The 26,941-nt window shown below is 45.4% G+C and overlaps 1 protein-coding gene across 1 annotated transcript in view; it reads right to left on the minus strand.

Annotated features, from left to right (window-relative positions):
- The window catches only part of MYO3B (myosin IIIB), a 2,563,893-nt gene that overhangs the window by 1,102,996 nt on the left and 1,433,956 nt on the right, over positions 1-26,941 (minus strand). Inside the window, exon 19 of the mRNA XM_078681588.1 lies at positions 17,463-17,610. Within this exon, the coding sequence (XP_078537714.1) occupies positions 17,463-17,610 (148 nt within the window). The remainder of the gene's footprint in view (positions 1-17,462; positions 17,611-26,941) is intronic.

The following is a 26,941-nucleotide window of genomic DNA, read 5'->3' on the forward strand; positions in this document are numbered from 1 at the left end:
CAGCCACACCGCCAGCACTGCGGTAAACTAGTAATATGGCAGTCGGTAGACCGCCAGCGTAGTCGTCTTCTGGAGAACACGGACAAGGAGTTTGGGCGGTCAGACTACCAAACTCATAATCAGGTCCATCAACAATTTTCCAGACCTATTCTTCATTGTTTAGCCATTACTTTTTAAAAGGTTACAAGAGCATATACTTGGAGAGTTGTGGCATATTACTAAAGGTGTTATCAATAGTTGCACACTTTTTCTGTTGATTAAGTTTGTTGTATGTCATTTCGTTTTTCAAGATTTAATATGGGTCATAAAATGTAAAACAATACTTTTAAGAAAATGAAAGAAGTGTGATATCTCTAAATTTCTACTGGTACTGGTAATCGCCTAACCCGGTTTTTGCTATTTGACTTGGATACAAGTGCGTGTCATGTTTGAAAGGTCTTCATCCAATACAAGACCCAGTTGTTAACTTAGGAGCAATTTGCTCTTTTGATACATAATGAACTATTATCTATTTTCCTGGTTAATGTCTAGGGCCAAAAAAGAAAGTCCTCGATATCTGGACAACAATTGCGCAGGAACCAAGCTGTTAATCTCTCTGATGGAAGGTATGGATGCAATACCAGAAATTCACCTTAGATAGTCAGGAAGGATGAAGAGGGTTTGATTTAGCAAGTTCTATAAGGGTTGGAAACCAAAAATGTGCACCCAAATTCAATCTGCTCTCTAGTTACCATCTCAGTTTTTCAATAATCTTGAGAATCATGAAACGTTTACAGGACAAGTTTCTCCATTTACATTGGACAGCATTTCCCAAAGGGCTGGCTGCATATCTATCCAAGAAGCAAAGAGTGGTCAGAATTTTCTCCCTGTATTGCTTATCAAAAGCAGCACTTTTTCACTGTGAACAAAGGAAAGGAAGACGTTTAGAGCTAGAATGATGAATTTCAAACTAAGATATTGGTATGAAATGCTCTTTTTTCCATTGGCCGAGGAAACAGGATATTCTGGGCCCTCTCTGAACACAATCATTTCTGTCATTACTGAGAATTCCGACTTCATGGAGTGAACAGTGTTTCCCACCACATTATTACCCTTCATAACCCACCACTTCAGATCTAGAAGCATTCTTGTGAAGATAGGAATCAACAGAGGCTGGATAGTCAATGACTGGATCCAATTCTGAGATTTAAACATCTTGTACCTGTCAAGACACACTATCTATTTGTTTCAGGCCTTTAGATGAATGACCCTCTGATACCAGCATATGGTGGTACAAAGGCCAGCAGTTCAAGTGATGAAAGTCATTCAGCTGCGACAAAGGTGAAAGAGCTGGAACAGGCATTTTCCAGAATGGCCTAAATCAAGACAATATTACTGAGATGCACTGTAGGGAATCCTATATGCCTCAGCATTCTACATCCTTGTGGTTAAAGGCTGAAATGAGCATGTGCAATGAAGAAAGTTGTGAATTATTTAGTATCATGTTTTCGCTTGTCTAGTTGGAATGTTTGTCCAGAACCCAAGCCATATAAACCCAGTATTCTGGTTGGCTCTTCCAAAAACTGAGCCTGCGTTTGCTTTTCAGAAGTGCAGAAAAGAGTTTTAGTATAACGTGTTATCTGGGCATGGACGAACATTCAGTCTTCTTTGGTCATTAGGTCTGGAGTAGAAGACGCATTTTTAACCCTATTGAGGGATACCATACCACATTACACTGGATTGGAGGGCACCAGGAGGCATTTTTGAAATCGTTGAATAGAGTCCTATAATTACTGTCCATTTAAAATTTCTAATTGGAACTCAGTGAGGTTAATGCAAGATTTTCTGAAGCTTCTGTTATTGGATTTCCTTTTTTTTTAACTGTTTTTATTGGCATTTTGAATCAAATCACAAATAATCGGCATATCACAATTAATTTTCCAGCTCACCAAGCACCTCCCCAATCCCCCGTTTTATTGGATTTCTTGAATGAGAACAGCTATCACTGGCAGTTGATTGAAGGCAGCAAAGATCTATTGATCTCCTATTAGAGTGGGAGGATTACCTTCATTTTCGTATCCACAACATGACATGGTCAAGAAGGTAGAGGGTGACATTAGCGTTGGACAAGGACATTTTCTCTTCCTCATTTGTGTGACTTTGGGCAACAGGCACCTCTGATTGGTCTAGGTGATGATGAGATAGCATTGTACTCATGGCCTTTGAAGCACACGCCAGGTCAACGTAGGCAGGACGTAGGAGCCAGGGGATACATTTGTTACCTGTGGTGTTACCAGGGCCTGAAGCAGAGCTGGGTCTGTGAGAGCGTTTAGGCCCTATGACCCAGAAATATTCTCTTATGATATCAGAAGTCATGGATGTGAAAATGTCATGGAACCACCGACCCTTGCTCAACAACAAGTCAAAGCGGGTGGCAGAACTGAATAAATTAAAGATATATATTGATTTAAGAGAACTGGCAAGGACAAATGGGAGTCTAACACAGTGGTTCTGTTGTGTACGTTACTGCTGAAACCTGGAGCAGATCAGGAAATAGCAGGAGGGCTGAACGCCTAAAACCTAAACATAATCGCAAGATGTGTCAAGTCATGGAGCAGGATGGGCAAACGAGCAGCAAACGTTCACTGTGATAAGTACCATGCTACAGGCATGGCAGAGGCAAGGTGGCACTATAATCCTCAACATTTTCCTTTCTGCTCACACCTATATTTGTTGTCTAGCAGTTAACATGTTTCACCATGGATAGTGGAGACAGACCCTTTGTCACAAATCGCTAGCTTTACTCTACACCCCTATAGAGCATGGCCTATGGACCTTCCAGTCTTGGGTTTAGTTTCTCGACCGGGTGGCATGTAACTATATTTATCTGCAAAATGCATTCTACAAATGCCTTCTGTTCAAGAAGCCTCTCGGAATTTTGGGGGGAAATATAATCCTCTTTTGAGAGAGGAAAACACAGGACATTTGAGTCTCGATGGGTAATGGCCCTTGCAAGTGAATACAGATAAAAAGCCATATTTTTTTACAGGCCAGCATTATGCATATTTGCAGTCTTTTTGCATAAGGTCGAATGTATTATTCCTGCAGAGGTTTTTGCTTTCTGAGTTTTGCGAAGCTCTGCAGTGAATTCCTATTTCTTGAGCATGTATTTCCCTCCAGCGGTTGCACAATTCCTTAGTCAGCTCTTTAGCAGTACACCTTTGATTCTTGAGCAAATATTGTTTAGAAGCACAGCTGTATTTTCTGAGCTAGCAATATTGAGAAGTGCACCCTTCTAGCATTATTTAGCAGTGAACTCTTTTTCGTAAGCTTAAAGTGTTGGAGTGAATTCCCTTTGCCCATCCCTTTGCTCTGTATTTCTTATGAATCTTCCTTCACGCACTTTGAGAAAGTGGTTGGAGACTTTACAAATAGTGGCAAACTGTGTGATCTCAGGCAAGTCGCATTCTCTTCCTACCCATCAGTGACCATTAATGTAAACTAAGTGAATGAAAAAGGTTGGCACGGTTTTTCTATTTTTTGCTTTTGCAAACGCACATGTACAGCACTTGAACAAACATTCCCTAGCAGACCACAATCCATTTACACACCATTCTCCAATCTTAAACTAGCCCCTTCATGCTAAAAAGCGGTGCCTTTCAATCTGTTTGCATCACCGCCTGGCAATGAGCAGAGGCACAAGCAAATCACACACATATCTGGTCATAACAAACGGAGAAAAAATATCCTGCATGGATCGTGTCGCGACTGGGGAGCGTGACAGGGGGCAAAATATGCTATGGGCCTACAACACTCTGGCAATACAATAAGGGACGCACACACCTCGGCTAATAGTTGGGACCGGAAGTCACGAGCGACCCCGGCCCATTTATTTATAGCTCTCTGGCCACGCCTGGTCCATAGTTGTGTCGGGGTGTATCGCGTGAGACTTGGGGACTTGGGTGCATGGCCTCGCAGGTTGATGATCTGGGCTGCTGGTCTCGAGCACCTGGGACCCTCCAGTGGTGTAGGGCGCCTCATGCTCTGTTGTGTGATCACCATCACTCACTGGTGTCTCCGACGCTTCCGTTTGCGCAGCTGGGGGCGGGCCACTGGTCACGTCCGGGACCTGCTTGAACCATGATATGTTTCTCGTCAAAGTCTCACCGTTCCTTTCTGCCGTAACAGCCGTTCCACTGGTGGACTTCACCGTCCATATCCCCGGTTCATAAGGGGTTCGAAACTTCCCGGTGTTCCAGCGATTCCTGATCAATACTGAACATCTGGGGCGCAGCATACGGACTTTCGCTCTCCGCCTTTTAATCGCTTTGTCATTTGTGTGACGTCTCCTTGCTTGTGTCTTTGTGGGATCATATGGCTGGTGATCCCAGCTGTCAACTCTTGGAAGCATGTCTCTACGTGGCCCTGCCAACATGAGCGACCACGGCGACACCTGTGTGGTGCAGTGAGGTGTGCTACGATAGTCTCTCAGGAACCGCTGTAGTGCGCTCTCAGGGTCTGTGCCTTCGGCTGTTGTAATTCTCAATACTTTGTTAATGGTCCGCATAAATCGTTCTACTTCGCCGTTTGCCTGTGGCCATTGAGGCGTGATGCGATGGTGTTTAATCCCAAGATGTGTCAGAAACTCTCAGAACTCGCTGCCTTGGAAAGGTGGCCCATTGTCAGTTTTGATGACACAGGGGATCCCAAATAGAGCAAACGCCTTTTCAAGTATCGGCTGGAGGTTGTTAAATGATGTGGACGGGAGTACCTCTACTATAGAATATTTAGTGTAGCTGTCTACTATGACCTCAGTGATTCTCCCATCTGGGAAACTTCCAAAATCGAGACTCAGCCATGTCCACGGGGATGGTGCTGGGTCCTCAGTTATGACAGGTGCGGGGTCTTCGGAGCTCCCGGTGATTTGGCACCTTCGGCAGTTGCGTACTACGGCTTCGACATGGTCCTCAAGGTCTGGGAACCATACTTTCTCCCTCATTCGGGACTTCATCCGTCCTACACCTTGGTGCCCTTCATGGGCTAGGATTGTCGCGCGTTCTTGCAGGCTGACCGGCATCACGATTCGCGAGTCTCTCAGGATGATTCCATCTTCTGTCGAACTGAGCTCGTTTCTCACCGTCCACAGCTTTCTAAGACGGCTGCGGTCAGCTTCGCTCCATCCTTGTAGGTCTCTGAGGAACTGGTCCCACGACCCTCCATTCAGTGCGATGGATACAAGTTGTAGGCATGTATCCTTTCCGAGATGTTCCTTCACCTCGTCTAGTGATGGTGCGTAAGGGCATGACCACTGTGACACCATGTTGATGAAATCTTCTGTTAGCACTTCTTGGTCGTCACTAGACGCCGACTCGGCAGCTGGATGGCGGGACAGAAAGTCTGCCGGGTTTTTGGCACCGGGCCGGTATACTGATCTCCATCTGATAGTGTTGCAGCTGGATGGCCCATCTCTCAATTCGTGGAGGAGGGTGAGGCGCAGTTCCTTTAAAAAGTGGGAGGAGTGGTTGGCGGTCCGTGACCACTCGAAATGGGTTTCCGCTGACATAGAGATGGAAATGATTGCATGCCCATTTAATTGCGAGCGCCTCTCGCTTGATCTGGGAGTAGCGGGTTTCAGTTGCAGTGAGAGATTTGATCGCGAATGCAAGAGAGACCCACGTCCCGGGCTCGGTCTCCTGGGTCAACAGTGCCCCTAGACCCACCGGGCCACGATTAACTCTGTCGGACGAGCTGTATCGAAATAGGCCATTGTTGTGCTATCGAGCAGGGCAGCCTTGATTTGGTTAAAGGCATTTTCTTCAGCTGCAGTCCACTTCCATGGGTTCTCTTTCTTGGTTAGAATGCGCAGTGGTTCCGCTATGGTTGCCAAGTTAGGAATGAAACGACCACAATAAGTCGCTATTCCAAGGAAACTCCTCACTTCCGACACACTCATTGGTGCAGGGGTGAGGTGTACTGCTCGAGATTTCCGGGAGTCTACTTGCACTCCGTCAGCATTGAATACATATCCAAAGAAGTCAATGGATTTCTTAAAGAATTGACATTTATCCTTGTGGAGCGTCACCCCATGTTCTGCCAATCGCTGCAGCGTGGCTCTGAGCCGTCTGTGGTGATCCTCAATGGTTTTGGAATGTATGTGAATGTCGTCACTGACATTAAGGACTCCACCTAGCCCAGATAGTATGTCTCGCACTGTGTTCTGGAAAATCTCAGCTGCAGATGATATTCCGAAATTGAGTCTTTTATATCGCCTGAGTCCTACATGCGTCGAGAAAGTAGTTATATACCTGCTCTCTTCCGCCAGAGTGAGTTGGTGGTATCCGGCATTCAAATCTAGTTTCGAGAACCACTGGGCTCCCTTAAGGTCAGCTAATATGTCATCCACTGTTGGGGTCAGATGCGTCTCCCTTTTGATCGCTTGGTTCGGCATCCTCATGTTGATGCATATCCTAATTTTGCCCGGTTGCTTCGGCTTTTCTGCAATCACCATAGGTGACACCCAGGGGGTCGGGCCTGTCACTTTCTCGATGACCCCTTGTCTTTCTAACTCTTGCAGTTCCCGCTCGACCAGTGGCCGCAGGTGGAACGGAATCCTTCGGTGCCTTAGTGCCACTGGTTGGATGGCTTTGTCTATGTGTAGTCTCACAGGTGGTCGACGTATTTTTCCTAACCCTTTGAAAAGTTGGGGAAACATTTCCAGGATGTCGTCCACTTGTAGCAGTTTGACTGCATTGGCGAATGCGATCAGGCTTAAATCTTCTGCCGTTTGGCTTCCCACAAGTATGTCCGCCTCCCGATCTATGACATGAAATACTGTCGTCACCTCATGATCTTCAGTCCTTACTTGTACTGTCATCTCCCCTTTGAGCGGGAGCGGCGTTTTGCTGCCATACGTTAAGATCTTGATTTTCGATGGCGTGAGAGCCGGTCTTAGATTTAACTTCTTGTAGTGCTGTGACCCCATGACATTGACGGTGGCTCCGGTTTCGATGGGGCCAGTTACTTTGGACCCATCAATCTCGATATTGCATTTTGGCTGTGGGCGTCGCCTTTTCTTGAGATCACTTGCGAATGACACGAAATAACATTCTTCATCGTCCTCCGTTGTCGAGTCATCCAAACCTTGGGGGTAGCGACCGGGGCCTCTAGACGACTTTGGCGTTGTCGTGTCTTCTAGCGTCAGATTCCTGACTGTCCCTGTCGGCGGTTTACTTCAGGTGGCACCTCTCCCTCTTGAGCTCCCTCTGCATACGCTTGCAAAATGATTGGGGATCCCACATTTTGAGCACGTTTTTCCTCTGGCTGGGCAGTGTTCTGGGGGGTGTTCTTCTCGACCACACCACCCACACGATGTTCGTCGTGCGCTTCTGGTCGGCCATCTTCCTCTGCCTCCTCGCGTCGGTGTGCGGAGGGCGTCGACCTGCTCCGTCTTGACGCTGGTTGCTTGATCCGAGTGTGAGGTAAGCGCTGCCTCCATGGCCGTCGACCTTGCATCTGAGAGCTCGTGGGATCTGGCAAGGATTAGTATCTCCGCTAGCGTTATCCAGGGTTGACGTAGTATCAGTGTCCGCAGAGTCTTGTTGCGACATCCCTGTTCCAACTGCGCCGTTACCTCTTTGGCTTGGTCGTCCTCGGTACATGTACTTGCCAGTTCCCTGAGGTGTGCCTGGTATGCGTCCATTGACTCCCCCTCACGTTGCCTTGCTTGCCTAAGCTTGTACCGTTCGTAGGGTGGATTGAGTTGTGGATCAAAATGTGCATTGAGCGCGGTGACGGCGTCGTCGTAGTTGTTGGCAGCACCGGTGTTCGGGAGATGTTGAAACAGTTTATAAATTTCATCACATGCAAAGTGTAACAGTAGTGATCTTTTCACCGTGTCGTCTGTCTCACGTGTTGCTATGCAATAGTTATTCAGGCGGCTGACCCATACTTTCCATCTCGGGGAGGCAGTTGCTGGTTCAATAAGTTCGCTGAACGGTGGTAGCGCCGCGATTTGAGGGTGTCCTGCATGCACCGCTGCTTGAGGTGCGACTGGTTGTTGGGCTGCACCACCTGGGGCAACTGGTTGTTGGGCTGCACCACCTGGGTTCGATATAGTTGTTCGTTTCTGGTCTTGTCGGTTTCATATGGTGTGCGTCCTTGGCCTCTGAGGATTTCTCGGTGCTCTTTGACTTTCCTGTGTGTTTGCTGGACTCGCCAGTGCTTGTTCACTGTTTTTCTTTTGGCTTGTGTTGGCTTGTGCTTGTTTGTACTCTTGGGAGCCTCTGTGTCTACCCTCTTGTATGTTTGCTGGATTCGCCAATGCTTGTTTGCTACGTGCCTTTTGGCTTGTGTTGGCTTGTGCTTATTTGTACTCTCGGGGGCCTCTGTGTCTCGCCCCTGGGCCGTTATTTTATTTGGTCCGATAGTTCCCTTGTGTAGCCTTGAGGGTCTAGGCCGTCTGTGAGGCCTTCCGTGCTTCTCGCCTCGTGTTTGCCTGATCGCGTTGCTTGGGGCGTGGTCGCGGCTCCTAGGCTCTACGGCGCATGCGTGCGCCTGGGGATCAGTCGCGTAGCCGTCCAGCCAATTCCGGGCGTATTGAGGAGAAAGGCAAGCGCCGTGCTCTGGCTTACCGGCAACCTTGCACTGGACTTGCAGAGCCGTCTCTTCAGGCAGACGCTGCCTCGCTGCTGGGAGATGATCGGCCTCGTTCGCCACCCGGCGCTGCTGCCGCGGGTAGGTGATGCCGGTTTCTTCTTTTAGGATCGTTCGCCTGATCCCACTCTTGTCGCCAGTGTCGCAACTGGGGAGCGTGACAGGGGGCAAGATATGCTATGGGCTTACAACACTCTGGCAATACAATAAGGGACCCACACACCTCGGCTACTAGTTGGGACTGGAAGTCACGAGCGACCCCGGCCCATTTATTTATAGCTTTCTGACCACGCCTGGCCAGAGAGTGATACATTATGCAGTGTACTTCCGGTGGGTCGCCTCCCGAGGCTAACCACTAGAACGCTACAGGTCGCACGAGAAACCCACAATCTTCCATCTCTTCAGAGATATTGGAGCACTATGTGACTACAAATAAAATACAATGGAACTGCCTAATAGTACGGGGGATGGCTGCGGTTATTGCGTGTTACTCTCAGAAAGATATGCTACAGTTCTAACTCCTGTCACGTGTTAACTTTTCGATACCTGCGACATATATGTATTCAAAAGTGCAACTTTAGTTTCCATGCCAGATGGCCAAGAGCACCTTGTGCTCCTTACCAGCCAGAGCTACTGACTTTGAAACGGGGAACCAGGTTCGAATCTTAGCGTTGGCTCAACACCATGTTTCTGGGCGAATCTCCTACTATTCCTGTGCCTACCAAAAATGGATGTTTAATGTGAACTGGCGCTTATATAAAGCGTTCCAAGACATTGGGGTCGAGTTTGCGCTATATAAAACTGCAAAATAAAAGACATGAGACTTTCAGGGTAAAAGTAGGAGGGTCTGAATGGATATTTGTGGCCAGTCAATTAAGCCTTATAGTTGAGTGATTGCCACGTGTTCAAACCAGTTTGCAGTGGACTGTTGACTGGGTGATTACTGCTGCTTTATTACTGAGTGAACAGAGTCACCTCAGAAAGTGTATTATACTTTTTGCTCCCCTGTGTAAACCGGGATGTGTCCCCTTCCACCACCCCTCCCCAGACACTGTACAGCTGTGTGAGCATCTCAGACGTCCGATAAATAGGGACAGCAAAAGGGGCAGTTAATATATATGTAGCACATACGGCCCTAGCCATTTTTACCATTCCTGAATGCGGTGGCAACGAAGCAAATAATACATAGGTGTAGATTTCTCGCAAGTTCTGCTGGTGCTAGCACAGTGAAACTTTGCTGCGCACTCAGGGGCATTTTTAACGGTCAATACATCGTCATATTGATTCCTGTAAAGTTTTGCGCTGGTCATACGTTTTCTTTACTTGGTTAAACAAGCAACAATCACCAGGAAGCAACTGCAGGGGAAGCAGTGACGTATCCCCCGACGGTGTACAGGCCGGGTGGCTCGATTCATTTTCAAGCACCAGAAGCCTGTGGGGCTTGGAAATGAATAATTGCTAATGGGCGGCAGGCAGCATTTACAGTATAGCCTCCACAGTGAGGGCCAATGGTTGCTGGCGTGAAGCAGCAAGTGGGAGGAGGCAGGGCTTTGTCTAATGCAATATCCAAGATGGGACAAGGGGCCATGAGGAGAGGCCATCAAATGTGCTGGCCAACAAAAACATTCCCTGAGTGAAATTGCCAGCCAGGGAACTCATCACATAAAGTAGGGACATTTCCACAAATGCACCAATAATAAGCCAGCATTTTTAAATGCCATACACAACAACCAATAGCAATCAGGAGGTGTGCCAGAGCCCACAAAACAGGACACAACAGGTCTAACAGACTGCACAAGCGCTGTCGAGCCTCGACCTAAAAAGGGAAGGAGAAATGAGAAGTGAAAGAAAGTGGGAACTGAAAAGCAGAGTTTTTATTTGTCTACAAAGTTGGACAATGTTTTCTTGGCATCTCAGATCCTAATGAAAGACAGTGTTACACAGAAAGGGAGCTTAACCAGAGAAAGACTTTGGTTACTGTTGAGTTGGACTTAAGTCGTTTGGTTCGAGTGTAAATACTTTTCTTGTGGTATTTTGCCCCTCTAGATATTCCTTAAGGTGGAATGGAGGTATGCAGGTTGTTGTTTGAGGGCCATGAAACCCATTTCTTCCATCAAAGGGTAGCCAGTGGACATCTCTTAATACTGGTGCAATGTGTTCATACATTATGGCATCAGACCTGGGTTCTAAATTAGTAGAGCTGTCAGGGGTGCAAGTCAATTTTGTGAGAAATATGCTTGCACTGTCAGTTTTGGATATCACAATGGTTTGAATAGGAGCATGAAAAATGTGTTTTGTGTAGCTGAGGTCACAGTCCTTTGATAAGAGGGCTTTTCTTATTGGGTTCACTGTGTGCTCAATGAAAAGGTTGGAGTTAATATTGAGATCAGAGGAGCTACATCTTGAGCAAGAGTGTCAGAAAACTCATCAATTTTTAGTACTGTAAGCTAATTTGAATTCTCAGCAACGAGGATACATTTACTATTTTCTACATTAAACATCAGGAATTGTAAGTAAACATATCTGTTGGGACTGAAATCACTACTCTAGCGTGCACTCTTGACCTGAGTAACCCATGAAGTCTGTAGGTGGTATTTTTACTCTTTTTCCCTTTGCCCTCTATGCATATGGCAAGCACACATGCACATTCAGGACCATAGCGTTATAGATCGAGACCCAGAGCGAAGCTGCAGGTCAGGATGGGCATACCGTCGGAAGCATGAGTACTGTCAGCTTACATGTTTTGCCATACGTGAACAGTGGTGACAGTGTGTTGATTGACAGTTGAAATACAGGCCAATTTGACCTGGTCTCTGCACAAGGTGATTGGCTCTCCAGCCTCACCTTTGTCTGTATAGTCTTCAGCAAAGTTGTCCTTTGCTGAATTCACTTTCATTTTCAAACTCTATTTCGGTTGTTTGACCATAAATGTGCAGGGGCGAGGATGTAGCCTCATGGCTAGAGCGGTCAACCTCGAAGCTGGGAAACCGGGTTGGAGTCTCGGCAATGACGCTCAATATCCTGTGATTCTGGGCAAATCACTTAATCTCCCCTTGCCTAACAAAAACAAATGTGTCCATCTGTAACAAAACTGGTGCTCATGTAAAGCGCTCTGATACCTAATATCGTTAGGTCGAGCTTGCGCTATATAAAACTATAAAAAAATTAAATAAAAAAAATAATCATATACATTAACTTTTCAGTTCTTAGGAAATAATAGGACCACAGAATTGAAAAGCCTAAAATACAATTGTTGAAAATATGGATTGATATTTCATTTTATAGCATTGACAGGGTTGCCAAGTAAAACAAATCTAAAATACAATTGATATAAATAAATGCAGTACAATCGTAAATATAGGTCTAGACGTCAGAAAAACTGGAAAAGTGCAAAAGGAAACCGATATGGATCCCACCGGTAGTAAGGATGCAATTATCAATTTCACACAGTTCAAGGGTCCTGTGGCAATCTGACACATATGCCCTATCTATAGTTTCGGATGTAGTGAACGCAGGGCCCTGCTTGCGCATATTGCTATGTTAGCATAGATTTATTAGAAGTTTAAACGCCATTTTGCCCAATTGTACAGTTTGGCAAATTTTTAACTTGGTTCTGTCTCACTCGAACTTGAACTCTGCGTTCCCAATTGCCCCCCTTCTGTGCGTCTTCCGATCAAGGGAGGGTGTAGGGAAGGCAGGGTCCTGCTTGCGCACATTGCTATGTTAGCATAGGCTTATTAGAAGTTTAAACGCCATTTTACCTTTTTGCTGCTTTTGCACACAACACTATATGTAACTGTTGTTGTAAGTTAGACTGCGTGAATCTCTTCACATGAGAATGGCTTGTTTTCAACATCCATAGACTTACATATCGACCTTAGTCTGCACAGTGAGTGCTGAAGCCTCCAAGGTTATCATAACAATGTTAGGTGTTGTTCGCGCTGATCGGCTCATGCTCTAGACACAACACACACGCAGCTGCAGCTAGCTGAAATTCTGGTGCCTTTAATATTGCACTGCATGCGTGATTTGAACACTTAGAGAAAATCCATTTCCAGAGAGGGAGAGCTTTTGCAGATCCTGATGTGATTCACATCTCCTGATCTTGGAGGTATGGGGTTCCCCATTCATGCCTAAGAGACCTTCTATTATTATAAAACATAGTTCCTAGCTAGGGAGGGTGGCATACAAGGCACTATAGGACCTGTTTCCATTATCGTTATAATCTGATTTCTCCATTTGTGCTTTATGGAATTGTAACAATGCTGATCATATTATTTTTAATCAACTGCCTGCTTATGTTAGCAAAAATACTGCATCTTAGAGCACATCGTTAAAATAAACATTTTAAACTGTATTGTGTCTCTTTTTACCCATGGCGTGGACTGGTAGGACAATAAAACGAAAGAGTGTTCTTGATTCCCACCATTTCTGAGAGTAACCTAAGTCGCATGTTCTGGGTTGTCTAATCATTGGTACCTTTGCTATAGTACGAAGAGCTAATGTGACACTGATGCTAGTCGGTAGGGGTTCTAGGTACTGAGGTGAGTTTTTTGGTCCACCACAATTCACTGAGGTCCTGGGTCTCTGTGCACAGTTCTGTGTATGAGCATAATCCCTGCAACACTGAATTAATACATGTGTCTAAAAACCGAATAAAACTTACAGTAATGTCAAGATAAATATTAAGAAACTTAAAGATGAGATACCATTGGAAAACCATTTCACAATGAGGTCACGCTGAATTCAGTGTGCTTGGTGAGGAGTATACTTGGGCTAAATAGGTTTTCCACCAGAATATCACACACAAATATTGTGGGGTCCAAAATATCATGGTCAAACTATGAAACACCAAAATATAGACATGGTGTGATAATATATAGGTAGGTATAAGTGTACTATAAATATATATATATTTTTTTACAATAGATATTTATTCAAGGTACTTAATGTGGACTTAAGAATAGTAAATCTATACTTACCTATGTGGTCTTAACTTCATAATATTTTGGTTCTAAATAGTTTCTCTTCAATATTTTGACATACAGTCTGCTAAATAAGTGAGTAATGAGGTGTGTGTGTGTGAGCGCACACGTTATGAATCACTGTAGCAAAACCAAAGGGGATGATGGACGGAGTGTTGAACATTGCAAGCAATCACCCCCAGTCAAAAACGATGGATTTAGGCCCAGATCTCTGTACTGGGGTGAATGTATGACATTGTTCTGCAGTCTGTCCATCAACTGTTGGATTTGGATTTGTCACCCCGAGTGGAAGGAAAAGCCCAGACGTGGGTCCCGTGCTCTCGACGCCACTGGAATCAAGCTATCCTGGCTGAAGAGGGGTGAAACCCCGAAACCGGTCCTTGTATGCTTGTTTCCAGTCCAGGGAGGACCTGGCTTGGCAGTTCGAGCTGGACTGTTCCCATGAGGCACAGGGACAAGACTGATTTGAATATGGCTGGGTTCAAACTGGAACGGCATGGTGAGCAAAAAAATGATGGATTTAGGCCCAGATCTCGGAACTGGGGTGAATGCATGGCATTGTTCTGCATTCTGTCCATCAACTGTTGGTTTTGCATTTGTCACCCGAGTGGAAGGGTAGGCCCAGATGTGGGTCCCGTGCTCTCCATGTCACTGGAATCAAGCTATCCTGGCTGAAGAGGGGGAAACCCCGAAACCGGCCCTTGGATGATTGTTTCTAGACCAGAGCAAACCTGGCTTGGCAGTTTGGCCTGGACTGTTCCCATGAGGCACAGGGTCAAGACTGATTTGCACATGGCTGGGTTCAAACTGAAACAGCATGGTGAGCAAAGAAACTATGGATTTAGACCCAGATCTCTGTACTGGGGTGAATGCATGACATTGTTCTGCATTCTGTCCATCAACTGTTGGTTTTGCATTTGTCACTCTTGAATGGAAGGGTATGCCCAGACATGGGTCCTGTGCTCTCCATGCCACTGGAATCAGGCTAGCCTGGCTTAAGAGGGGTGAAACCCCGAAACCGATCCTTGGATGCTTGTTTCCAGTCCAGGGAGGACCTGGCTTGGCCGTTCGGGCTGGATTGTTCCCATGAGGCACAGGGTCAAGACTGATTTGCATATGGCTGGGTTCAAACTGGAACGGCATGGTGAGCAAAACAACGATGGATTTAGGCCCAGATCTCTGTACTGGGGTGAATGCATGACATTGTTCTGCATTCTGTCCATTAACTGTTGGTTTTGCATGAATCACTGTAGTGCACAGTGAAATCCATTTTAGATCTACTCTGCCAGCAAGTGGTACAAATCCTACCAAACTAGCTATGTATTTTGCTGACATTTCTGAAGCTTGGGAGGGTCCAGACTAAATGGCGTGATATGACTTGATAACTCAGTCTCTCTAGACATTCACAGAGAGCATTTGATAAGTCATGCCCTTTTTTACCCTTTCGTGTGTCACCTGCATGTGATTGATATGCAGTATGGGGAGCAGGAGACACAGGTCTCTTTAGACGTGTAGTTACTCTCTGACCCAGATATGCCCTTTTAATCTTCTGGAAGAACTGTTTCCAAAGGCTGATTGGTGTAAAATGAGTGAAGGCTTCTCTCCATTTTCTGACAGTGTTTTGGGTCTATCAGAGTAAGAAATCTCCAGCTCAACTTCTCCTTCGTGATGTTACTTCAAGACAAAGACTATTGTTGGCCTGTCTGGCGATGAATCACAAAGTGGCAATACAACCTCAAACTAGTCCGAGAAATCTCTTAGGGCAATATACACACTGTATTCAAATATGGTAAAAGAAGTGACTGAAACCTCAAGCCAGTGTTCCAGAACTTCACACGGCCCTGGCCTGGCAGTTCGGGCTAGACTGTTACCATGAGGAGCAGGGTCAAGACTAATTTGTATATGGCTGGGTCTAGACTGGGGTGGCATGCTGAGCAGAAGAATGCTGGCTTTACACCAGATCTCTTGACTAGGGGTGAATGTTTTGATTTGTTCCACATTCTGTCCATCATTTGTGTGTCTTTTGCTTTCACACTGCTCTGAGCATGAAATACCACACAGTGTGTTGGAGAAATCTCTGCGAGATAGAGCTGATGTAATTGACAGTCAGCTTCACAGTCAAGAGAGCAGACATCACCTGAAAAGCCTGAAATTGTCGGCTAGCTGTCCTGAAGGCCGGACTTGGGTGAGGAGCCTGCCATGGTACTGAGAGAGGGGTGTTAGTGTTGTCCCAGCAGGAGGAGTCTGCAAAGAGGAGGTTGTCTAGTGGAGGAAATTCCTAGAGAGAAGACAGACTGTAAAAGAATGTACAAGTGAGTGCTGCATTGCAAAGTACTAGGGGGTAAATGGCACTGCAAGGATCCGTAGTGAGCCATGCACCACTGGCTGCAGAACCACCTGTCCTGACTATCCCCAGTTGTTCTTAAGTGCCTGCCCACCCTCTTTCATGGTGTGGGAGAGTTGGTGGGATTGCAGGATTGAACTGACACTAACCTTCACCAAGTAAGGAGCTTCTCAAAGAGCTTGTTGGACTGCAAAGGAGCCCCGTGCTTTTTTGTTGTTGTAAAAAAGTGTTGTGCCTGGTAGTGTGAACTGCACTGGTGCGATGTTTGCCTTCATTCACCACTGTGGCCCAGGAATCCTGATACTCGGGCTCCAGGAGTCAACTTTCGTGCCCTTACAAATTCCCAAGCCATCGGCTGGTAAGCGGGTGTAACTGCACGAACGAAGGATTCTTGACCAGGGAACTGGAGAAGAGCCGTATGCCCCACCAACTGGTACCCTTGTATTGCACCAGGAGGTAAACAGTTCTGTAAAGTAAGATGGCATCTTTTCTAAGTTGCCTGGCTGGACAATCAAATTACTGGGAGGTTCTTTGTGAGTTGCTGACTGTGCGACATGCTAACCTGAGAGTCAAGTGCAAAAGTGGTGTACATGGTTTCAGGGCCCAAGTGAGTGAGCTGACATCTGAACCTCTAATTGCAGGGCCGAGGGCGTCACATACATTCCTCAATGGGAAAAAAAACAGCTTATACCTTCGAAAGCGATCAGTGAGCAACCTTTTGTCCCAGGGATGGTGTTGGCTGTATCCTAACATTCTTAGCCACAACAAAAACATATACACCCCTTTCTTAAAATGTTTATTTAGGTAACATCTCATTGTTGTCATTTAAACAGGCATCACCATCAGTCTCCTCCACAGTAATGCTACTGGAGCTCTGCATCAAAACTTGCTGGTGGGACCATCAAATGCTGTTTGCCAGTGAGCTCAGCAAACAGTGGCACAGAGTGCCTGCAGAATTCAGAGGGCACCATGTGAACTCTTCCAAAAACCTTAGGGTTCTTTTCCATGGTTGCCTGATTCCCACAGACACGAAACCTTGAATCATGGTCCATCCTTGAAAAGAACATTTGAATGTTGAGAGAGCAACTGAATAACATTGAGTGGTCAAATGCCAATAATGACTGGTACTCGTCTTGTTCGCTAACATTCAATTGCTTGCTTTTCGGTTTCTCCCTTTTCATTTTAGAATATTCTACCCTCAGTTGGTGGAACATTCTTATAGCTTTATGGTCCCTCTACCTCCAATGATACTTTTTGGTAAAGGCCCTTTTCATCGTTATAAATCCTCACCCACGTCTCGAGCTTATAACTAGGGTTCACAACCTTTAACGACTCATAAAGTCCTTAGCAGCGGGCTATAATTCTATATTAGATACCAGCATTTGTGGCCAGAACTCGACTGGTGCTAATTCAAAATACCTGGAAAGAAATCTAGGTGAAACATTCTCAAGAAATATATGACCGGGCTTTAAACTATCCCTTAAAACTCTCTTTTATTTTACCTGCTCCAGCGCAAAAATGTGTTGATTGAAATAAAACTGGATCTGTTCGTTGGCGATGTTAATGCACAGCTGCTCAAAAGAGTTTTTCTTAAAGTTCTCAAATCCAAAGATGTCCAGGATGCCGACATTCATTCCATTCTCGTCATTGCTAGCATATCAAAGAAAGAAACAAAAGAGGTTTAATTGCACAATCGTTATTGTGTGTTAAGTGCATGTTTGGTGACCATCTCTCTCCATGTCATTATAAACACTGCTTCCAATCCTAGGTTTGAATCCTAGGTTTGTTCCATGACAACATAATGCATTCTGGGCAATGCGGTCTTGGTCAACGCATTTGCAATTCTTTTTTCCTGTTTCTATCTTTTATGTAACTCATGTAATCCTAAATCCTTATGTATCGCAACTGGTTCTTTTGTAAAGCGCTCTGACACCTTCGGGTAATGTTCGCGCTATAGAAAATCGCATTAAATAAATAAATAAACTAATTCGACGAACACAGCTGATCAACCCAGGAATAGAAATAAGTTTTCATAATGTCATGGAGTGAGGTGGTAATCCTGAATATAACGATAAATAAGGATCAGTTACCATTCTAATGACAAGTTAACTAGCTCAAGAAAAGTCATGCATGGGAACTTTACATTTCTAAAACGGTACACAATTAAATTTGTTGCACATTCTTAAGTCCCAAAACATCAATTGAAAACATTGACCAACATTTATTTTGATTCCTGGCATATATTCTAATAAACATCTTACTCTTGGCATATCAGATCTCTAAGCCCAATCCATTTAACTCTTAGGGCGTCACATACGAACACAACCCTGTGAGCAACAATTTAAACTGCATATTTGCTCTCTGCTCACTCTGTGTGCCTAATTTACTTTTCCTCCGGTGACAAATGTCTAGTTGTTATTCCGTTAAGAAGGGTAATGTCACTATTACGACTCCCCATCAAAGGTCCAATTCAGAGATAAAGGGATTGAGACATAGGGGGTTTACAATTGGAAAGGAAAGAGCATGCTGTCGAGGTCTGTTGGTTCAACTACTCAATATTGACCCCAAGAATCACCTACAAGATCTCAGAATGTCGGGGGACAAAATATAGATAGTATAGATTTACTATCCCTAACTCTACTGCATACCTTGTATATATATATATTCACTTAAAAAAACCATAGGTTTCAGGCCTTATATAGTTAGGAATTAGCATTTAAAAAACCATTGAAATTGCTCCTATATAGTTAGTTGTACTAACTATATTTCGCGCACCCGCAATCCACTGCTGATGATGTCACATATTACATCATTCATGACATGGTCAGTGACATCACTGATGACATCACTGATGACATCTCAAATGACATCACTGGTGACATCACTGATGACATCTCATTTGACATCACTGATGACATCACTGATGACATCATCCAGTGACTGTGTGTTTCTGTAAAGTTTAAATATGTTTTACATATTGAAGAATGAGTGGATGTATAAGTGTATGGATGAAGAATTTAGTAGGTGCGTGACTGACTGTATGAGTGAGTGATTAAATGTGTCTTACTAAATGCATGGGTTAGTGACTAAACTGTCTGAATGTGTGTATCAGTATGTCTGTTGTTGTGTAAGTTGCTGCATGTGTTGATCAGTAGCTATATGAGTGGCTATATGGGTTATTGATTGGTTGCCCAAGTATTTGAATGGGAGACTGAGTGTGTGTGTGGGTGGCTGGGAGGTGTGTGACTCTGTGCATAGATGTGTGAGCAGTTGATTCACTAGGTGTATGAGTTCAAGAGTGCATGTAGAAACAGCTATATGGGCGGTTGACTATGTGCATGGGTGTGTTGGTGAGTGAATGGATATCTCAGTGCTACATGTCCAAGTAAGTACATATGTAAAACACAGTGCATGTGAGAGTTGGCATATATAAATGACTATACATGAGAGCCAGTGAATGTGCGAGTGGCTGTATGGATCATTGTGTACTTGTATCAGTGATTGTATAAGAGAGTAAGTATGTGTTAGTATATGTTTGAATAAGTAAGGTGTTGTGTGTATAACTGTATAGTTGTGGAAATGGAAGTGTGATTGATTCTTTGCATGACTGACTAGGTGTGTGAATAACTCCATGGATGAGTGGCAGTGTGTGAGTGTCTGTATAGGTGTATGAGTGCGTATGATAGTGTTGTATTGATGAGTGACTGTATGTATGAGTGATTCTATGGGTGAATGAGTGAATGTGTGTGTAGACCTAGGAATCAGTGAGTGTGTATGTAGTAACTGGTATTGGTGTGTCAATGGTTTCAAGAATGGTAGTCTGTATTTAACACTGGGTGTATCAAAGGTTATATTAGAGTGTGAGGAGGTGCATAGTATTATCACATGAATGATATCATCAGTGATGTGATCAGTGATGTCAAATGAGATGTCATCAGTAGAGAGGTGTGGCTCACTGGTTAGAGGCGGCAGACCTGTAAGCAGAGAACGGCCCGGGACCAGGGTTCAATTCCCGACGCGGCAGGGTCTTGGACCAGGGTCAACGGACTTGATAATTCTCGCCTCCGTGCCTACTCTAACCACGGATCACACTCGGCAACTCTGGGCATTAAGCTTGCCTCATCTCTACAACGGCCCCCCACAGACGCCGGGGATGCCTGGTTTCACCCTGGAGATACCCAGAAAGGGACCATCTCACAGGGAAAACCAGGACGGGTTCCCCAGCGGTCTACAGCGCCAGGACACTCGGGTAGAGTAACAGTGCGCTTTACAAGTATCCCACATTTACATTTACATTTACATGTCATCAGTGATATCATTTGAGATGTCATCAGTGATGTCATCAGTGATGTCATCAGTGATGTCACTGACCATGTCATGAATGATGTAATATGTGACATCATCAGCAGTGGATTGCGGGTGCGCGAAATATAGTTAGTACAACTAACTATATAGGCGCAATTTCAATGGTTTTTTAAATGCTAATTCCTAACTATATAAGGCCTGAAACCTATGGTTTTTTAAGTGAATTTGCAAGGCTTTTTAAATGCTAATTCCTAACTATATAAGGCCTGAAACCTATGGTTTTTTAAGTGAATTTGCAAGGTTTTTTAAATGCTAATTCCTAACTATATAAGGCCTGAAACCTATGTTTTTTTCAGTGAATTTGCAAGGTTTTTTAAATGCTAATTCCTAACTATATCAGGCGTGAAACCTATATTTTTTTTCAATACATTTCAAAGGTTTTGTAAATGCTAATTCTATTAGCGGATAACGTTTATATATTGTTTCTCAGGAGTAGTGAGGCACAAGAGAGTACAAAACAAGTGTGGAAAACGCAAAAAGGGGGCAGTGTAGAGAACCCCTGACCCCCTAGCCCTTCTCAGGGGGTCCCCCTGCGATTTTTTCGAATTTTTTCTTTTTTTTTTTTTGCCCTTGGGGGTCCTTTTGGGACCCCCTGAGAAGGGCTAGAGGGTTGGGGGGGTCTCTACCCTGCCCCCTTTTTGTGTTTTCCACTCTTGTTTTGGGCTCTCTTGTGCCTCAGTTCTCCTGAAAAAACAAGATGGTGGCCAACACTTCCTGGTTTGGACAGTTTAGAATGTTGACAGTCGACTGCCAGCCAATCAGAAACTCGCTCGCGCACGTAAGGGTACGCACACGTACGCGTACGGTACGCGTACTTTGCGCGTACGGTGAGCGCATATAGATATATAATTTGCTCAAATTCAATTTTCTCAACAACTACTGGAGGGATTTTCACCAAATATAGAAAAGGCACTACTGCATACCTGTCCCTACCATTTTGCCAAGTTTGGTGTAATTCCTTTCAGCCGTTCAGGCTGTAGCCATGTCTAAAGGTCCCATAGAAAATGCCATTTGAAAAATTTCAAATTCAATTGTCTCAAGAACTACTTGAGGGATTCTCACCAAACATAGCAAAGGCACATCTGCATACCAGGCCCTACCATTTTGCCAAGTTTGGTGTAATTCCATTCAGCCTTTCGGGCTGTAGCCGTGTCTAAAGGTCCCTATGGATATTAACATGGGGAAAACACGTTTTGGGACCCCCCTTTCGGCCCCCGCTTGACGAATCCCCCCGAAACTTTCAGGGAAGGAGCGGAGCGGAGCTGGCCAAAATTCTGGAAAATTATACGCAGATTCCTCAATCGGCGCCAAAGTTATTCCCAATAGAATGCTGAGCGCATATAGATATATAATTTGCTCAAATTCAATTTTCTCAACAACTACTGGAGGGATTTTCACCAAATATAGAAAAGGCACTACTGCATACCTGTCCCTACCATTTTGCCAAGTTTGGTATAATTCCGTTCAGCCGTTCGGGCTGTAGCCGTGTCTAAAGGTCCCATAGAAAATGCAATTTTAAAAATTTCAAATTCAATTTTCTCAAAAACTACTGGAGGGATTTACACCAAACATACAAAATGCACTGCTGCATACCAGTCCCTACCATTTTGCCAAATCTGGTGTAATTCGGTTCAGCCGTTCGAGCTGTAGCCGTGTCAGAATGTCCCCATGGAAATTAACATGGGGAAAACACGTTTTGGGACCCCCCTTTTTCTCGGCCCCCGCTTGACGAATCCCCCAGAAACTTTCAGGAAAGGAGCGGAGCGGAGCGAGGCAAATTTAAGGAAAATTACAAACAGATCCTTCAATCAGCGCCAAAGTTATTCCCAATAGAATGTTCGGAATTTCCTATGGTAACTAGGTCTTAACTATATATACCTACTGGCGACCGCCAGTAGATAATATATATTGCAGTTATAATCCTTCCTCCTAGAGTGAAAGAAATCCAGCCTCACCAACAGGCTCGTATGTAATCAAATTTAGCAATTTATTTTGGCAAACAAAAAAGATGCGTTTTGACCAGCTTCGGTCTTGGTCACATATATATATATATACATATTGTCAAGGTACGTATATGTGGAGTAAGGTATAGAAAATCAATACTTACTTACATGTCGATATTTCAGTTTCGATATTTTGTCCTTAAGGTCCTGTGCCATCGATATTCTGCTTTCAGTATTTAGGGTGCACGCTGGGTGTGTTGGCCAGTTAAAAGAGAACTTTCCTTTGCCTTTGTTAACACATTGGGCCTGATTCACAAAGTCGTGGTGGAGAGGGCTCACTTATGGCGGGACCTCCAGATTGAGAAATTGCAGTTTGGAAGTCCCGACATGAATGCGGGCCCCCTGCCATGACTGCGGGGTCTCTGTGAGGAGGCGCTTTGTGAATCAGGCCCATTGTATTTTTTAAAAACATCGAGCAGCTGTTCAACAGGAAGACATTGAGCGGGAAAGCAGGAAAGCATGGTAGAACAGGTAGTAACATAGAGGGCATTACAGCAGACACGCTTATCGGCCTTAGAGTGCATCGAAAGTGTCACTATCTGCCTCCGACAGCCAGTGACATATTTTTCTTGTATCAAGTATTTCGGTGTATTTCCAAAGATCCTATGCCAAATATACTGCTTCCTTCAACAGTTTTAAATGTGGTAACTTTTTGTTGAAGACCATGTGGAGTGACCTAGGAGCCTAGATAATATACAAGGAACAATTGAAGGTTCTGATTTGTCCTGAATCTACTGAGTCAAATTGCATCAGTGTCACTTAAGTCGAGAAGCTAAGTTATTCAAAGAGGTAATGGGGGTGTGCCTGCCTGGATTAAGGCTACGCCATAAGATAACTGGTTTCATGAATGAAGGTAAGGGAAAATAAAGCTTATCAATCACACTGATTGACTCGTGTACTTTTCCACTTTTTGACAAAGAGTGTATTGTGCGGTAGGAAGTCGATGAGTGCAGTGTGACCTCTGTGGACACACAATGTGGAGATCCTCTAATTTTGGAATACATCCTCATCCTTTCTACATGAGGGATAAATATGTTGCTATACACTCCCCTGGCGTGCTCTTCCTTTCAGTCTGATAAATATGCATAACATTATATTCACCTTCCGTTTTATGCTTAGTACCTACTTTTTCTAGATGAGGGAGGAGTTAAGCCTGGGTTGAATTTTCAATAAACAAGTGTCAAGAGGACGGATGCAGAAGGGTTTAATGTTATGTTATGTTATGTTAACTCGACTTGTATAGCGCAACAGCTGCCTCAGCAAAGAGGCGTCCCGGTGCTGACAGCAGTAAAACATATAAGCTAAGGCCTAAGCTGGGGGAAGAGATAGGTTTAATATCCTTCCGAAACATCAGATAGTTGTCCAGTTAGCGGATCGGGGGGGGATGGAATTCCAGAGTTTTGCGGCTAAGTTACGAAACAATCGTCCACCAGCACATGTACGTTTCACCCGAGGGACCAGGCATTGCACTGTTCCCATGATGCACTGGGCCAGGGACAGACTAATTTGCATATAGCCAGGTTCTGAGCTGGGATGGGGCAGTGAGCTAAATAACGGTGATAGATCAAGCCCTGATCTTTGGACTGGGTAAGAGTGGTCTGCTTAATTCAGACACTCTGTTCATCACCACCCCCTTTTCTGAATCGTTTTTGGCCACTATAGGTGTGGCAGGGTATACTCAGACATGAGTCCCTTGCTCACTGCTCCATCAGGATTCAAGCAAGCCGGGCCGACGAGGCTGAAATCCCAGAAACCGGTCCCCGGTAGCTTGTATCCTTTCTGGTGAAGAATTGGCTTGGTAGTTTGGTCTGCCCTGTTCCCATGATGCACTGGGCCAGGGACAGACTAATTTGCATATAGCCAGGTTCTGAGCTGGGATGGGGCAGTGAGCTAAATAACGGTGATGGATCAAGCCCTGATCTTTGGACTGGGTAAGAGTGGTCTGCTTAATTCAGACACTCTGTTCATCACCACCCCCTTTTATGAATCGTTTTTGGCCACTATAGGTGTGGCAGGGTATACTCAGACATGAGTCCCTTGCTCACTGCTCCATCAGGATTCAAGCAAGCCGGGCCGACGAGGCTGAAATGCCAGAAACCGGTCCCCGGTAGCTTGTATCCTTTCTGGTGAAGAATTGGCTTGGTAGTTTGGTCTGCCCTGTTCCCATGATGCACTGGACCAGGGACAGACTAATTTGCATATAGCCAGGTTCTGAGCTGGGATGGGGCAGTGAGCTAAATAACGGTGATGGATCAAGCCCTGATCTTTGGACTGGGTAAGAGTGGTCTGCTTAATTCAGACACTCTGTTCATCACCACCCCCTTTTATGAATCGTTTTTGGCCACTATAGGTGTGGCAGGGTATACTCAGACATGAGTCCCTTGCTCACTGCTCCATCAGGATTCAAGCAAGCCGGGCCGACGAGGCTGAAATGCCAGAAACCGGTCCCCAGTAGCTTGTATCCTTTCTGGTGAAGAATTGGCTTGGTAGTTTGGTCTGCCCTGTTCCCATGATGCACAGGGCCAGGGACAGACTAATTTGCATATAGCCAGGTTCTGAGCTGGGATGGGGCAGTGAGCTAAATAACGGTGATGGATCAAGCCCTGATCTTTGGACTGGGTAAGAGTGGTCTGCTTAATTCAGACACTCTGTTCATCACCACCCCCTTTTCTGAATCGTTTTTGGCCACTATAGGTGTGGCAGGGTATACTCAGACATGAGTCCCTTGCTCACTGCTCCATCAGGATTCAAGCAAGCCGGGCCGACGAGGCTGAAATGCCAGAAACCGGTCCCCCGTAGCTTGTATCCTTTCTGGTGAAGAATTGGCTTGGTAGTTTGGTCTGCCCTGTTCCCATGATGCACTGGGCCAGGGACAGACTAATTTGCATATAGCCAGGTTCTGAGCTGGGATGGGGCTGGGAGCTAAATAACGGTGATGGATCAAGCCCTGATCTTTGGACTGGGCAAGAGTGGTCTGCTTAATTCAGACACTCTGTTCATCACCACCCCCTTTTCTGAATCGTTTTTGGCCACTATAGGTGTGGCAGGGTATACTCAGACATGAGTCCCTTGCTCACTGCTCCATCAGGATTCAAGCAAGCCAGGCCGACGAGGCTGAAATGCCAGAAACTGGTCCCCGGTAGCTTGTATCCTTTCTGGTGAAGAATTGGCTTGGTAGTTTGGTCTGCCCTGTTCCCATGATGCACTGGGCCAGGGACAGACTAATTTGCATATAGCCAGGTTCTGAGCTGGGATGGGGCAGTGAGCTAAATAACGGTGATGGATCAAGCCCTGATCTTTGGACTGGGTAAGAGTGGTCTGCTTAATTCAGACACTCTGTTCATCACCACCCCCTTTTCTGAATCGTTTTTGGCCACTATAGGTGTGGCAGGGTATACTCAGACATGAGTCCCTTGCTCACTGCTCCATCAGGATTCAAGCAAGCCGGGCCGACGAGGCTGACATGCCAGAAACCGGTCCCCGGTAGCTTGTATCCTTTCTGGTGAAGAATTGGCTTGGTAGTTTGGTCTGCCCTGTTCCCATGATGCACTGGGCCAGGGACAGACTAATTTGCATATAGCCAGGTTCTGAGCTGGGATGGGGCAGTGAGCTAAATAACGGTGATGTATCAAGCCCTGATCTTTGGACTGGGTAAGAGTGGTCTGCTTAATTCAGACACTCTGTTCATCACCACCCCCTTTTCTGAATCGTTTTTGGCCACTATAGGTGTGGCAGGGTATACTCAGACATGAGTCCCTTGCTCACTGCTCCATCAGGATTCAAGCAAGCCGGGCCGACGAGGCTGAAATGCCAGAAACCGGTCCCCGGTAGGTTGTATCCTTTCTGGTGAAGAATTGGCTTGGTAGTTTGGTCTGCCCTGTTCCCATGATGCACTGGGCCAGGGACAGACTAATTTGCATATAGCCAGGTTCTGAGCTGGGATGGGGCAGTGAGCTAAATAACGGTGATGGATCAAGCCCTGATCTTTGGACTGGGTAAGAGTGGTCTGCTTAATTCAGACACTCTGTTCATCACCACCCCCTTTTCTGAATTGCTCCAAGGAGGGCAGATGACGCAAGGGTGTATTAGGCACTAATAGATTGGCCAAAATACCTGGGGCACAGTGCTTCAGAATTTTAAAGGCCAGGCAAAGGGCCTTTAATTCGATGCACTTGGCCATAGGCAGCCAATGTAATCTTCGAAAGGCACCGGTTGTCGGGCAGCTTCTAGGGAGCCCAAGCAGGGCTCTGGTTGCCGCATTTTGGACCCTTTGAAGACGCATGACCTCTGCCTTATTTACCCCTAGGTAGAGTGAACTGGAATAGTCCAGCCTAGACAGGATAGCCGCTTGGCCAATCATTTGTCGGGTGGACGGGTCAAAGTACCCCAGCAGGGGTTTCAATCCCCGGAGTAAGCCAAAGCATATGACTGACACTTTCTTTGTATGGTCCTGAAAGTTGATGGCCGAATCCAACCACACTGCAAGATTTTTCACCACCAACTTAGGGGTGGGTGCACTCCCAAGGATATTTGGTCACCATTGCTCACTCCATAACTCAGTATCTCTCCCCACTAGTAGCACCTCAGATTTATTGGCGTTGAGATGGAGACCG

This window comes from Lissotriton helveticus, chromosome 3_1 (assembly GCF_964261635.1).
Source record: "Lissotriton helveticus chromosome 3_1, aLisHel1.1, whole genome shotgun sequence".
NCBI classification, from domain to species: Eukaryota; Metazoa; Chordata; class Amphibia; order Caudata; family Salamandridae; genus Lissotriton; species Lissotriton helveticus.